Raw genomic sequence first — 14560 nt, 5'->3', positions numbered from 1 at the left:
TTTGATTTTTTGTTGTCTTTCACAGGAGCCACAAATTAAATAGAAGCCGGACTCCAAATCTTAACAGAAGCCACAAATTAAACACAAGTTCAAAGCAACAACAATGCCGAGAGAGAAGGACTTTGCTTGGGCTTATTGTGACAAGATTCCTGGAAAAGCCTTGCTCCTTTGTAAATTTTGCAAAAAGGAATGCAGTGGAGGCATTTATAGATTCAAGTTCCACCTTGCAAAAATACCTGGCCATGATATAGGTATTTGCACCAAGGTTGACGAGAATGTCCAATACCAAGCAGCCTTGGCCCTTGAAATGTTAGAGCAGCATAAAGCCAAGAAAGCAAAGCAAACTGCTGAAATAGGAAATGTTGGAGTTGATAATTTTTCTGTCACTAGCCCCATGTCACCTCAATCTGTTGAATCCTCAATGCCGTTCCCAAGTTTTCCACACATGCCTCCAAGGCCAAGTCAAACTCAAAGCCATGCCAGTCCTTCAACTCCTTCCTTGAACACTGGAGGTGGAAACATAAACGCCTTTTTTGCTCCCCGCACAAAACCCAGTTCCCAACCTACCTTGGATGGCACTGGTTGGAAAAAAAATATCCATAGTCAGGCAAGGAAGGCCATTGCTAACTTTTGGTACTATTCTGACATACCTTTCCACTGTGCCAGAAGTCCTTATTGGCAAGCTATGATTGATGCAATTGCTAATGCAGGTCCAGGGTTCAAAGCCCCTACATCAGAGAGCCTTAGGACAGATATGTTGTTAGAGAGTGTTGAAGATGTCATGCTTGTGCTAGCTGAGTTTCGTTCATCATGGGTAGAAACAGGGTGCACCATCATGAGTGATGGATGGACAGATCAGAGGAATAAAACTTTAATAAATTTCCTTGTATCTTGTCCCGCAGGCACAATGTTTCTCAAGTCAGTGGATGCTTCAGATAAGGTTAAGACTGCCCAACTTATCTGTGAAATGATGGAGGAAGTTGTTCAAGAAGTGGGAGAAGAAAATGTTGTACAAATTGTCACCGATAATGCAGCGAATTATATGGCTGCTGGTAGACTTTTTGAGATGAGGCACCCCACTATTTTTTGGACCTCTTGTGCTGCCCATTGCATAGATTTAATGCTTGAGGACATTGGTAAGCTTCATTGGATACATGAGGTTGTGGAGAAGGCAAAATCCATAACCAAATACCTATACAACCACACTATTGTCCTAAACACTATGAGAATATACACTGAAGGTAAAGAAATTGTTCGACCTGCAGTGACTAGATTTGCAACAAATTTCATATCTTTGCAATCTATGGTTGAGCAAAAGATAAATCTGAAGAGGATGTTCTTGGGACCTGAGTGGATGGGATCTAAACATTCCAAGACCCCTGAAGGCATCGAAATTGTTGCACTTGTGTTTAATGATGGCTTCTGGAAAGATGCTGAAGAGATTATTGCTGTGACGGAGTCCCTTGTTAGAGTTCTCAGGTACTTTTAGTCTTTTAACTTTTTCATTTTTTAAATTTCATTTCAAGCTTCTTTTTATTTACAATGTTTCATATTTCTTTAAATTTGAATGCTTGAACTTTCAGGATGGTTGATGGTGACAAACCCGCTATGGGTTACATTTATGAGGCGATGGATCTCGCAAAGGAGGCCATCAAAAGAAGATATGGGGATGATGAGACAAAGTATATGCCTCTTTGGGACATTATAGATGCACGTTGGGATAGGCAATTGCATTCCCCCTTACATGCTGCTGGGTACTTCTTAAACCCACAATATTTTTATGATAAGAGCAAATTTAATGAGGATGGGGAGGTTGGCAGAGGACTTATGACATGCTTGGAAAGGTGCTTCCCTGATCCAGAACAACAAAGTCGTGTCTTTTCCCAACTACAAGATTATAGGACACCATCTAAATTGTTTGCCTATACCAGTGCTATAAGACAAAGGTCAAAGATGTCGCCAGGTACCCAGCTTGAAGGCTTCATCAATTCATTAAATTTGTTTAAACTTTATTTTGTATGTTAAATGTTTTATTAAATTTTCTTTTCTTTTTAAGTTTTTACTATTTACTAATTTGGTACTTCTAGTCTTCTACTCACAAACCCTTACCACTTGCTAGGTCTTTGGTGGCAAAACTTTGGTAGTGATACGCCAGATTTGAAGAGATTTGCCATTCGAATCTTAAACCAAGCATGCAGTGCTTCAGGTTGTGAACGCAACTGGAGCATGTTTGAGAAAATACATTCTAAGAAGCGCAACCGATTGACACAAAAGCGCTTGAATGACCTTGTATTTGTCCATTACAATCTACGACTTCGCAACAAACAAATACAAGGTGAGATTCGAGAGCTTGAATTTGAAGGTTTCATAATCTAGTTCGTACTTTAAGTTTAAAAGTTTAAAGTTCAAACTTCAAAGTGAAATTTTAATTCACATTTCAATGTCTCATGATAATGACAGGTATTGATCATTCACCAATTGACCTTGAAGAGTTAGATTTGCAAGCTACAAATGCGGCAGAATGGGTTCAATTAGATGAGCCTCCTCTTTTCAGCCTTCATGACTTGGAGAACTTTGAGAGTCAAGCAAGCGAAGGAGCGGGAGGAATTGCTTCTAGTTCTCACTCTTAAGAGTCTTAGACTCTTAGTTGCTGATTTTTTTCTGATTAGTATGCAGTTTTTAACTTTTTTGTAAACTTTTAGAAGCATATGCTTCTAAGGACTCAAGACTCAGTGCTTTGGATCATGTGTGGACTCATAACATATATGAGATACTTATTTATTCATGATATTTTGGACATCTATTGATATTATGCATTGTTTGGACATACCTTTACCCAATATTAATGAAAAATGGTTTTTTTAATTCAATATATGTGTATATTTTTATTTAATGAATTTGCCGATTTTTTCCCGATTTTTTCCCGATCCGATTAAAACTTTCGCTCTTTTGGCTCGCCAATTTATTGCCGATTCCGTGTCTGGTAACATTGGTTGCACCTCATCATCATGCTTCACTTGACACAGCGCTGAACCCAATCACTGAGCTGCTCTCATCACTATGTTGCTCCCATTATTGAGTAGTACCTCATCATCATGTTGTACCCATCATCAACAAGCTGCTGCAATGCATCGTGCTGCTGCTATACATCCATGCTCATCATCACCATGTTGTACCAATGTTGCACCCATCCTCACTGTCACATATGCTGCAAATTGCAATACATCATGCTGTTGTAATACTTATGCTCTTGCTGCAAATGCATACAAGCCTTAGCTGCTTGCTATGGCTTTCAGCCTAGCAAAGCAGCTAGGCTATAGTTAGCTTCTTAGCCCTCTAATCTAATGACAGCTGCTCCCAACTAAACCTCATCCAAGCTTAGAACAGCAGTCTAGAGGCATCATATAGCTGTGGTATTTCCAGCATACATGAATCCATCTCTTACTGCTTAGAGACCCTCAATGACTGTGGATTATATCTCCTAGGAGGGCTGCGGTTGGAGCCCTTCTTTTACCGTGGAATAAGGCCAGCATTTAGAAACGTTAGACCTTTATTGATCCGCAGCCATGATACTTCTAGGACAGAGTTTAGGCAGCTTCTTAGGATCTCTACATTTAGAGCATGACAGTGTTAGAACCCTTGCTCCATGACAGCATTTAGGGTAGCATACTTAGGCTTCTTATTGCTGTGTAAAAAGGTCCCATTTAGGACAGCGTGGAACCTTGTGTAGATTCCGCCATAAGAGCTGTCCTCCATGACAACGTTAGGCTTCTACTATATCAGCGTTAAGGCTTTTCCTTAGTGCCTCTTCTTGCTGCGTATTAGACTTCTCCATTAGGTTGTTAGGGCTTCTCCATAGGGCAGCGTATCACCTAGGGCACTCTCTCTAGATCTCATCTTCATCAAACCCAAAATAGAATGAAGAGAGATCACAAGAGTGTGAGTGTCCAAATGACTAACAAGCCACCTCTTTTTATACTAAAACGTTGAGTATAAGTGGGGGCAATTTAGTTGCTGGCCAACCATGACGAATTGTCCCATAACACAAATAAATTTATATCTCCATGAATACATGTCGGAATCGGATGATGTTTAGATCAATCCTACACCTCTCGACGAGAGGAATCCAAGAAAAATATCAGTTGCCATGAATAAGTAGACCCCCATGGAGTTTGGCCCTAGTTTCCAATTTTAACAATTAGGGACTTAATCTTAGCCGTTGATTCGTCAACAGGAAAAGTATTGTGAGAAATTATAAACTGAAATTTTATCACTGTAATAATTGATTTATTTCGCCTACTTATTATTCTCAATAAGTTATTTACGAAATTCCTTCAGCAAATATTAAAATAAATTCCACTGCAGTTATCACACAATTACCCAGAGAAAAATACATGCACAAGAATCAATCACATCGACACAGTTATTTTTGGACAATTGTCCCCGGAAAAACCCAATGCGGGAAAATCGGTGCAGCAAATGAGGGCTTTATTAATCTTTAGCAGCAATTGCTTTTACAAGGAATGATTTTACAGAGAAACTGAAAGAAAGCACTTGAGACTTTCCCTCTGAGACCATCTGACACTTTGGAGACCCTGTGCCCACTTCTGTGTCACTCTGATTGACCCAACGTGGCTCTGAGTGGCTTTGTGTCCCTCTGGGTTAGACTGCATAGGCTCTGTGTCTCCCCTCTGGATTGCATCTCTCTTTTTGTGCTATCTTCCACTGCCCCTGTGTCACCTCCTCCTTGATCACTACCTGTTGCTGAAGCCCTCCTCTTCCTCCACCCTACAACTCCCTCTGAAATCGATCCCCTCTTCCTTGAGAATTGAATTTCTTTGAGATATTGAGTATCTGTCGGTGTATCTCCAAATGACCCTCAAGTCTTCTCTTATACTTTTCTTGATGATGAATCAACGACTAAGATTAAGTCCCTAATCAACGGCTAAGATTAAAACAGACTTGATACTCGTCTCTTAGAAGCTTCTCATCCTTATCTTTATTAATACCCATTAATATTTTTATTTCCTAAGTTTAGACTTAGGAACCCATTAAAATATATTAATTATTTTAATAACTCTTCATCTAGATGGAATTTCTCAAAACGATTTTTGGGTCTTGGAGATCTCATGTGCCTTAGCCTCTCGTCCAAATTTCAAGGTTAGAGCACATCCGATGCTACCAAAAATCACACTCCCTCTTAGCGAGAAATGTGCTCTAGTAATGTTTCACTATAGAAACATCACATTGATCTTCTGCATCGATACTTGTGCTGATGCTTGGCTTGCTACCTCACATCCCTTGCATTGTTGCTTCCTGTACCACTGCCCATGACACTGCCACTGCCACTGCTGCTCCTGTATTGCAGCTCCCTCTCAACCTGCTGCATCATGCTACCCATAGCACTGCCACTGCTAACTACTGCACTGCAACTTCTGATACTTATCCATTATTGAAATGGATTCTTTACCATCCACATCTTCTCCTTGAAATGAACAAATGTTGTTCTTCCTATAGCCTTGGTGAGGATGTTTGCCACATGTTCTCCTGTAGGAGTGTACCTCAACTGTACTGCCCCTCGCTGGACACAGTCTTGACAAAGTGACACCTGATATCATTGTGCTTCGACCGATCATGAAATACTGGATTCTCAAAGAGCTTGATGCAACTCTGATTATCACACACGATCATAATCACTTCCATCCTTCTCCTAAATAGATTCACAAGCAATTTCCTAAGCCATATGGCTTTGCACGAAGCTGTGCTAGCTGCCATATATTCTTCTTCAACTGAGCTCAGAGCCACAGATTTTTGTTTCCTACTGCATCGGGAGGTCATTCCTGATCCAACGTTGAAGCAGTACCCAGTTGTACTTTTCCGATCTACTGAACTTCCAGCCCAATCTGCGTCGGTGAACCCACTTGGCCTGATGTCATTGCCTCTGGTGTACAATAGTCCATGTTCGATTGTTCCTTGTATATACCTGAGAACATGTTTGACTGCTACTTAGTGCGCCCTTTTAGGTTCTACCATGAACTGACTGAGGGTGTTGACATCGTAACAAATGTTTGGCCTGGTATTGACCAGATACATCATGGGCCCTATAAGTTGCTTGTACAAGGTGGGATCAACATCTTTATCTTCTAATGCATCAATCTTCTTCTAGTTGGTGATCATTGGAGTAGCCATAGGTCTACAGTCCTGCATCCTGAATCTCTTCAAGATTTTTGTAGCATATCTCCCTTGTCCTAGGATGATCACACCCTTCTGCTGCCAAACTTCCAACCCCAGAAAATAATGCATCTGTCCCAAATCCTTCATGTTGAATTCTGTGGCTAGGTTCTTCTTGCAGTCTTTGATGAGCCTGGATGATCCTGTTAGGAAGAAATCATCCACATATAACACTAGGATTAGAGGTTCATTCTCTACAACCAGATAGTAGAGATTAGGGTCTACATCACTTTTGACGAACCCCATCTTCTGCAAGTAGCCATCAATTCGACTGTACCATGCCCTAGGTGCCTGTTTCAACCCATACAAGGCTTTCTTTAATCTACGTACATGATATTTCTTCTCATGTGTCTCATAACCTTTTGGTTGTTCAATGTATACTTCCTCTTCTATTACCCCGTTCAAGAATGTCATCTTGAGATCCATCTGATGAATTTCCCACCCCATCTACGCTGCAAGAGATATCACGGTCCTAATAGAAGTATACATGGCTACTGGGGCAAAGGTTTCTCCATAGTCTATTCCTTCCTTCTGAGCATACCCCTTAGCCACGAACCTAGCTTTGTATTTCTCCACATTGCCGTTTGCAGCGTATTTGACCTTGTAGACCCATCTCGAACCTACCACTGATATGTATAAGGCCTAGGTACCACTTCCCAGACATCATTGACCATTATAGAGTTGTATTCCTCCACCATAGCGTCCACCCATACTTCATGCTGAACGACCTCCTGAAAACTAGAAGGTTCCCCAACCTGAGGTACTAAGCCCTGGTATCTGTCTGGCTGTCTTCGCTCCCTTTCCTGGGTGCACCAATGAAGTCTTCTGCATCCCGTAGAATCTGTCGGAGTTCCCGGCTCGTTCTTCCACTGGTAGTAGGTACATCTATCAACTCCTCTTCTTCCTGAGATTCCTCTTGTTCTGAAGCTTTGTCTTCAGGAGGATTTTTGATACCAATTTCCACTGGTTGAAGTGGTCTGACCAATGACTCGTCTTTCAACTACTCCTCGGAAGACATTTCTCGGGATTTTCTGAAAGCTCTATCCTCCATTAACTTTACATCCCACTGAACTACTACTTTCCTACTCCCTAGAAGATAGATTCTATATGCCTTAGCATTCTCGCTATATCCGACAAGATATCCTTTCTCAGCGGTTTGACCTAATTTCTTTCTTTTCTCTTTGGGTATATGGCAATAAGCTAAACTCCCAAATATCCTGAAATGACGGACTTCAGGTGTCTTCCCAGTGAAGACCTTCTCCGGAGTGATTTTGCCCAATGCCCTGTGAGGAGTCCTGTTCTGGACATAAACTATTGTGCTGCATGCTTCTGCCCACAGGAATTTAGGCATATCCTGATCATACAGCATTGCCCTAGTTGCTTCCACAATAGTCTTGTTTTTCCTTTCTGCTACTCCATTCTGCTTCGGATTGTAGGGAGTTGTCCACTCTCTTCTGATGCCTTCTTTAGCGCAAAAATCAGTGAAGTCCTTATCAACATGCTCTCCACCATTGTTCGAGCGCAACACTTTTATCTTCTTTCCTGTCAGATTCTCCACTAGAGCCTTGAACTCTTTGAATCGACCGAAAACCTCATCCTTGGTTTTCAGAAAGTAGATCCAAGTCTTCTTGGAATGGTCATCGATGAAGGTGACGAAGTATTCGGCACCACTAAGAGCTTTTGTGGACATCGGTCCGCAGATGTCTGAGTGTATCAATCCTAGCACACTCTTCGCCCTATTGTTACTTCTGGAAAACGCAGTTTTGGCATACTTGCCCAGAGCGCACCCTCTGCATACATCATCCTGTTCAATACTTAGTTCTAGAACTCCTGATACTGTTTTCTTGAGAATTCTCATAGCCCCATGGTGTAAGTGTCCCATCTTCCTATGCCATAGCTCATTCAAGTCTTTGTCTCCATTACTGCCTATCAATGCCATTGGTGATTCTAGTTGTAACCTGTACAACTTGTTACTTCTTATTCCAATCTGAGCCTTCTTTTTCCAACTTGGGTGTTTGACATATGCTTTCTCCTTAATGAAGAAAACGTTATAGCCCTTGTTTTGAAGTTGAGATACGGAAAGTAAGTTCATCTCCAATCCCGGCACATGCAACACATTGGTTGCCCGAAGTCGCTCTTTTGCTTCGGTTTGAAAAACTATGGTACCTCTTCCTACTGGAGTACAGTTTGCCTTATTCCCCATGGTGATCTAAAAATTCATTCTTTCTTCCTGATAATCTGAAAAACATTCTCGGATTCCTGTCATATGCCAAGAAGCTCCACTGTCTATATACCAAACCTCCGAGGAGGCAGAGCTTGCAAGAATATTCGTCCCTTGTGCATTTTTCTGGAAATCTACGCGAGTCCCCTTGAGTGGATGACTCTGCACAATGCTCTTGACCCATAATCGATTTTCCGTTCCTGTTGTCAGATCTCTCCTCTGATACCATGTGAAAATTTCTAAACTGAAATTCTATCACTACAGGGACTGATTTATTTCACCTCCTTATTATTCTCAATAAATTATTTACGAAATTCCTTCAGCAAATATTAAAATAAATTCTACTGCAGTTATCACACAATTACCCAGAGAAAAATACATGCACAAGAATCAATCACATCAACACAGTTATTTTTGGACAACTGTCTCCGGAAAAACCCAATGCAGGAAAACTGGTGCAGCAGATGAGGGCTTTATTAATCTTCAACGGCAATTGCTTTTACAAGGAATGATTTTACAGTGAAACTGAAAGAAAACACCTGAGACTTTCCCTATCAGACCATCTGACACTTTGGAGACCCTGCTCCCACTTCTACGTCACTCTGATTGAACCAGCGTGGCTCTGAGTGGCTCTACGTCCCTCTGCGTCAGCGTGCATCTCTCCTCTAGACTGCGTCTCTCTTTTTGCGCTGTCTTCCACTGCCGCTGCGTCACCTCCTCCTTGATCACGGCCTGTTACTGAAGGCCTCCTCTTCCTCCACCCTGCAACTCCCTCTGAAATCTATCTCCTCTTCCTTGAGAATTGAATTTCCTTGAGATACTGAGTATCTCCCGGTGTATCTCCAAATGACACTTAAGTCTTCTCTTATACTTTTCTGGTTGATGAATCAACAGCCGAGATTAAGTCCCTAATCAACAGCTAAGATTAAAACAGAATTGATCCTCGTCTCGTAGAAGTTTCTCACCCTTATCTTTATTAATACCCATTAATATTTTTATTTTTCCAAGTTTAGATTTAGGAACCCATTAAAAAATATTAATTATTTTAATAACTCCTCATCCGGATGGAATTTCTGAAAACGATTTCTTGGTCTTGGAGATCTCATGTGCCTTAGCCTCTCCTTCAAATTTCAAGGCTAGAGCACATCCGATGCTACCAAAAATCAACAAGTATAAGAGGAGGCTTGAGGGTCAGTTGGAGATACACCAAGTGATCAAAGAATTCGATTTTTTGGGGCGAGGTTTGCTAAGGAAATCGAGTTAGTGATCAAAGTTGCAGCGAGGGGTAGTTCAACAAGGGATTTTCATCAGAGGCTGAAGAATACATAGTAGAAAGGCAACGCAGTGTCGGAAGAGACAGTGCAGGCCTTAGAATGGCTGACACAGAGGTCGTAAAGTTGACACAGAGGATGCAGAGGGCTGACACAGTGAGACGCAGAAGCCGCAAAGGCTGACTCTAGGCCTTAGAGGCAAAACTGGGGAGATTTTGTGGGGCAAAATGGGAGCAGATCAGCAGATTCTGAGCCGGGAGAGGGTGACGTAGCTCCTGGAGGAGTGACGCAGTTCCAGAGCAGTGCTTGGAGCAACTTTCGTTGTCCAGCATAGGGAACAACTAGAGTCGCTGTGGGGTTTGATCATCCATTTGCTAATTTGCCGGAATATCTGTCTTCGAATAGAGGTACTACTGCCAAGGATATTCTCTGTTGGGTGAGCCATTTCTGGCACCCTATTTGTATTCACAAAATCTGCTTAATAATACAAACCCTCTATATGCTGCACCGGTTTTACCAAATTGGGTTTTTTGGGACGATTGTCCAAAAATAACGGTGTCCCTTGTGTTATTGTCTCTATTTATTTCAGTGCATGATCTGTATATTTGTGAAGGCTTCAGTAGTGTTTACTTCAATGTTTATGCAATTAAATAACTTGTTAATGTAAAGAACAAGTAGGAGATTGTAAACCGGTAATTGCAGTAGGGGTTTCTGATCTGATAGATTCAAGAATTTTCACAGGGTAACGGAGTGATTGCAGATCATAGGTGACTGAAGACACCAACTGAGAATCTGAGAGTTTGCAGTAGAGAAGCAACTGTCCCGAGAGAGCGTTGTTCCAGAGCTAGAGAGGCAGAAGGAGGAGTGACGTAGAGGCTCATGCAGTGCCTGCGTCAACATTCTAAGCCGGGAGAGGAAGACGTAGTAACTGGGAGGAACCCACGCAGTAGCTGCGTTAGCCATCAGGGCTAGTGCAGAGGCAGAGGAGGGTAAATCAGACTCACGCAAAGCCATGTCATCTTTCTAAGCTAGGAAGGATTGACGCAGTTGGCCGGGAGGAGCAGATTCAGCCCACACAAAGATTGCGCAGAGCCTGAAGGGCTCAGATTCTTCGAGTTGCCGGGGCTAAGGGAGTTGTGCAGATTTTGATTTGAGGATATGGTGGGACATTGTTTCTGTCGGCGCAGAACAGTGTCTAAGGAGATTGAACCAAGGTAGAGGGAAGCAGAAATCTAGATTGGGTTGCAGCGGCATTGGAGGATTGGAGAGGAGTGATTTGATGGTTGGCCAGAGGATTTCTGAGAGGGAAATCAGGATTCAGAGGGAGTCAAGAGAAGAGGAGCAGAGATGGCAGTGAACGGATTGAGGGATCAGGATAGATTGTACAAGGCTTCCAATTTTGTCATCTGGAAGGCCAGGATCTTGGCAATCCTGGATAATCGTTGCATCAACGACTATGCCTTGAGAGTAGTAGCTGTCCCGACTGACGCTGAAGCAACCAAGAAGTATGAGGAGGCCCAGGCAATGCAAAATGCATGATCCTAGACGGGGTCAAGGATCATGTAATACCACATATTGCTGATAAAAACACAGCAAGGGAGATGTGGCAGACGCTGGCCACCTTATACCAGGGCTCTTCCGTGCAGTGGAAGATGTTATTGGAGAATCAGCTGAGGCAATATCAGATGTAGAAAGGAGAGGAGATAGATCCATTCCTTCTCAGGTTGCAAGGGATTTGTGACCAGCTTACTTCCATGGGGTCTACACCGAATCTAGAGTTCATGGTCAGGACTGCCCTAAATGCAGTCACCAAGGACTAGGTGTTATGCTCTTAACCTGCAAAACGATACCCAAATACAGAATATGCGAAGAGAAGATACCCGGAACACAGAACAGCAATGATTTTATTATTCAGAGAGTAATGTTCACTTGCCTCTTTGAGGGGGCAACCTCCGATAGAGCAGAGCTCGATTACCAAATAAGACACGATGCTCCTCGCAGGGAGTCTCTATCCTTTATATATGACTCATACATGCAATACCACGGATCAATACCGTGGATTTTATTAATACCATCTATCTAATACTACGGCCCATTTGCAACTAACTATGGTCCCGTCATTGATTGCGGGTTAACCACTTACAATTATTAATATGGGCTTCATTGACTCTTGACTATGACGTGATCCCATTACATAAATAAGGGGGTTAGGGTGGGACCCTAACACTAGGAGACGTTTGTCCAAAGTATTTTGGGTAGAGCAACTCTCCCCAGTTGGGAGGAGATGTGAGCAGCTCTTCGACAGGAAGAGCTTAGGAGATTGACCAAGGCAGGGAGTAGCGATAAGGGAGTTCGAATCAAGAAGGAGGAGGAGGAGGAGGATGTAGCTCTCGCATCAGCGGGACAATAGGGACTACAGCAGAGGAAGAAGAAAGACATCTCCAAGGTCAAGTGCTTTAGCTGTGGGGAGCTGGGAAATTATGCCTCTCAATGCCCCAGGAAGAAAGGCAAGGGAGAAGCTTCTGACTGAAAGGCTGCTCCAGCAAAGCCGAAGAAGGATTTCGAGATTGATGACAATTGTGCCATGAGTGCTCATGCGCCTCTAAAGAAGAGGTGGGGAGACATGGAGCTGTAGTCGAAAGGACTACAAAAATGGGACAGGATCCTTGAGGTGCCCAAACTCTTGGATCACATACGGCTACGGGAGCCCTTAAAGACAGTAGCACAATGACAGGGATCGGGTGGAGAAAGGTGTGATGGAGCGACAAGGCAGTGCTAGAGTGTAGAATTTTGTAGTAGCGCAGTGGCAGCAAAGGGAGCACAGGATAGCAGCAGAGGTAGCTTCATCATCACGAGGCTTCCAGACTGACTAGGTTGTCAGCAATTGGGTGAATTCAGTTACTTACTTCTCGGTAATTGAGTTGCAATGCAGCAGTTAGCAGTGGCAATGCTATGGGCAACATGTTGAGAGGGAGGTGCAGTATAGATGTAGCAGTGGCAGTGGCAGTGTCATGGGTAGCAGTGCTATGGATGTAGGGCAGCAGGCCAAGCATCAGCGCAGAGGACCGATGCAGAGGATCGATGTGATGCTTCTATGGTGAAGCATTGCTAGAGCACATTCCTCGCTAAGAGGGAGTGTTGATTTTGGGTAGCATTGGATCTGCTCTAGCCATGAAATTTAGTGGAAACGCTAAGGCACATGAGATCTCCAAGACCCAGAAATCATTTGGACAAATTCCACCCAGATGAGGAGTTATTAAAATAATTAATATTTTTAATGAGTTCTTAAGTCTAAACTTAGGAAACTAAAAATATTAATGTGTATTAATAAAATATGGGTGAGAAAGTTCTAAGTGACGAGGATCAAGCTAGTTCTAATCTTAGTCGTTGATTAGGGACTTATTCTCGGTCGTTGATTCGTCAACAGGAGAAGTATAAGAAGAGGCCTGAGGGTCAATTGGAGATACACCAAGTGATCAAAGAATTTGATTTTCTGGGCAAGGTTTGCTGAGGAAATCGAGTTAGTGATCAGAGTAGCGGCGAGGGGTAGTTCAGCAAGGGATTTTCATCTGAGGTTGAAGAATACATAGTAGTGTAGTGCCAAGAGAGACAGCGCAGGCCCTAGAAGGGCTGACGCAGAGAACGCAGAGGGCTGACACAGAGGACGTAGAGGCTGACGCTGGGCCTCAGAGGCAGCACTGGGGAGATTTTGTGGGGCAGATTGGGAGCAGATCAGCAGATTCTGAGCCGGGAGAGGGTGACGTAGCTCCTGGAGGAGTGATGCAGTTCCAGAGCAGTGCTTGGAGCAGCTTTCGCTGTCCAGCATAGGGAACAGTTGGAGTCACTATGGGGTTTGATCATCCGTTTGCTGATTTGCCAAAATATCTGTCTCCAGATAGAGGTACTATTGCCAAGGATATTATTTGTTGGGTGAGCCATTTTTGGCACCCTAGTTGTATTCACAAAATCTGCTTAATAATACAAACCCTCTATATGTTGCACCGGTTTTCCCGAATTGGGTTTTCCCGGGGACGATTGTCCAAAAATAATGGTGTCCCTTATGTTATTGTCTCTGTTTATTTCAATGCATGATCTGTATATTTGTGAAGGCTGCAATAGTGTTTACTTCGACGTTTATGCAATTAAATAACTTGTTAATGTAAAGAACAAGTAAGAAATTGTAAACCAGTAATTGCAGTAGGGGTTTCTGGTGTGTTAGATTCAGGAATTTTCACAATTTGAACAACATTAGCCACCCCCATCTCTTCAACAACTTCATATAAAAGCTAAAACAACAATTGTGCATCTTTCACCCTATCATATGCATCAACTGATTTTAGAAACATGGTTCCTTGTGGGCAAAAGATAAGAAAGTTTATGATGGTACAGTTTCTTTGATCAGTCCATCCATCTGACATGATGGTACACCTTCTTTTTGACTATGAGCTTTTGAAATCTTTCAAATATTCATCAATGGTGGAAGATTCTTTTTGCAAAAGGGATCCCATTAACTCATGCATAGTAGGGCCTTTGAAGCCCTTTCCAGCAACAAATATGGCATCAAACATAGGTTCATAATATGGTGAACGAGAAGCATTGAAGGGGATATCAACATCATACCACCATCTAGCTATGTAATCACAGGCAGTCTCTCTCAATTCTTTCTTCCAATGGTCATCTAAAGTGGGTTGCATATGACCTCTATTAGCTTGAGGACCATGTGCACTATCAGAGGGAGAGGAGGGTGTGAAATAACTTTTGATATCACCCTTCTTTTTCATTTTACCCTTACCCTTTTCTTGAATAGACTCCAAAGAGGGAGGAACATAGCGAAAGG

The 14560-nt window shown here is 42.6% G+C and overlaps 2 protein-coding genes across 2 annotated transcripts in view; both read left to right on the top strand.

Annotated features, from left to right (window-relative positions):
• LOC149259688 (chloroplast processing peptidase-like) overlaps positions 1 to 14560 on the top strand; it is a 186612-nt gene that overhangs the window by 145758 nt on the left and 26294 nt on the right. The gene's annotated exons all lie outside the window — the stretch shown is intronic.
• Positions 1304 to 2213, top strand: LOC149259689 (uncharacterized). The gene is made up of 3 exons (XM_089434011.1): positions 1304 to 1479; positions 1584 to 1946; positions 2207 to 2213. The coding sequence occupies exons 1-3, from the start codon at positions 1304 to 1306 to the stop codon at positions 2211 to 2213; spliced, it is 546 nt and encodes a 181-aa protein (XP_089290137.1).

Source organism: Pinus tabuliformis, chromosome 6 (genome assembly GCF_031772625.1).
Source record: "Pinus tabuliformis cultivar Carrire ecotype Pingquan chromosome 6, CPIR1, whole genome shotgun sequence".
NCBI classification, from domain to species: domain Eukaryota; kingdom Viridiplantae; phylum Streptophyta; class Pinopsida; order Pinales; family Pinaceae; genus Pinus; species Pinus tabuliformis.
The sequence above is the reverse complement of the archived record's forward strand: the minus strand, read 5'-3'. Positions and strand labels throughout refer to the sequence as shown.

Excerpts from the sequence above, each read along its gene's own strand:
- LOC149259689 (XM_089434011.1), top strand. The coding sequence starts at position 1,304 with ATGGTTGAGCAAAAGATAAATCTGAAGAGGATGTTCTTGGGACCTGAG. Across the intron at positions 1,480-1,583 it reads TCCCTTGTTAGAGTTCTCAG|GATGGTTGATGGTGACAAAC; the intron begins GTACTTTTAGTC and ends TTGAACTTTCAG.